At 27.0% G+C, this 1,320-nt stretch overlaps 1 protein-coding gene across 1 annotated transcript; it reads left to right on the top strand.

Moving 5' to 3' along the window:
- Positions 1–430: 430 nt before the first annotated feature.
- Positions 431–874, top strand: LOC115243272 (aminopeptidase Q-like; the record flags this gene model as incomplete). The annotated part of the gene is made up of 1 exon (XM_029820137.1): positions 431–874. A coding segment is annotated over one exon (444 nt), but the record flags the coding sequence as incomplete, so codon positions are not given.
- Positions 875–1,320: the final 446 nt, after the last annotated feature.

Consider the following 1,320-nt stretch of genomic DNA (forward strand, 5'->3'; position numbering starts at 1 on the left):
TATATATAAATCAGAACTGAAATTAGTAGTTTTATCATAACATGCATAGAAATGTGCATAAAATGATTGATACATTAACATTATTATATGATAGTATTGATGTATTAATTAATATAGAAAGTTTTTTTTATAATACCTCTTTTATTTTCTGAAATATATTTTATAATTCTATAAAAAATTCGGTTACATTAAATTTAGAAAATTAAAGAAAATTATATTTGTTTCAGAATAATATAAAGAAATATTTCATATTATGCAATGTAACACAAGACATTCTATTGCAGCATGATAATAGTAAAAAACTTCAAAACATTATTTCCTATCAACTATTCCTATGAGTTTCATTTGTATATATTCTCTGTATTTCCAGCTTTAAACAATTAAAATTTATTATGCACCTAATTCTTATACTTGAAATATGTAATAATAGGTGGTTAATACCAATCCATTTCGATGTATTTGGAGCCCGACAAGTGTTTCCATCCTTGGGAGAATTTTTTCCAACCACCTATAACATTAGTATAAAGCATCATCATAACTACACAGCTTTATCAAACATGCCGATACAAAAAATGGAAATAAATGATGTAGACATGCTCACACACTTCCAAACCACACCAATACTACCCACTTATCTCATAGCAGGGATAGTGACTAATTTCTATTGCAATTCTACTAAAAATATGATTACAAATGTGTGGTATAGAAATTGTTCCGCAATACGCATGGTATTTGCACAGAGAGTTATTGAACATATCACATTGTACTTGGAAAGCGAATGGAAACATCTAAGAGTAAGTTCGAAAATAAATCATCTTGCGATTCCGAATTTCCAAGACAAAGGTATAGTGAATTTGGGACTAGTTCTTTATAGGTAAGCCCACAGTCAAAAAAATATATTAATTTATTAAAATAATTATTAATATTCTAAATTACAATATTAAGATAGATATGCTTACTTTATTTGTGAGTTTGTTTAATTGGAAACAAAAATAATAATAATAAAAAAATAAATTTTACTTTTAGCACTTAGTAATTTAAATGCATATCTCTATAAAAACATATATTAATGCCAGTAAATATATATATAGACTTGTTATATATATAGAGGGTCGTCCGTAATTAATGGCACAACCGATAAAAAGCTGATTCTTCATGAAAAAATAAATCAAAATTTTAGAATGAAATTTTTTTATATGGAGCTTCGTTTTTGATAAAATCGACTTTAAATTACGCGTGCACTCGACTAAAAAGACGCCATTGGACGGATTTCGATACAGACGACTATATATTTTTCTGTTTACAGTGTCCAGTGCGCAC

This window comes from Formica exsecta, unplaced genomic scaffold (genome assembly GCF_003651465.1).
Source record: "Formica exsecta isolate Colony F162 unplaced genomic scaffold, ASM365146v1 C16407639, whole genome shotgun sequence".
NCBI classification, from domain to species: domain Eukaryota; kingdom Metazoa; phylum Arthropoda; class Insecta; order Hymenoptera; family Formicidae; genus Formica; species Formica exsecta.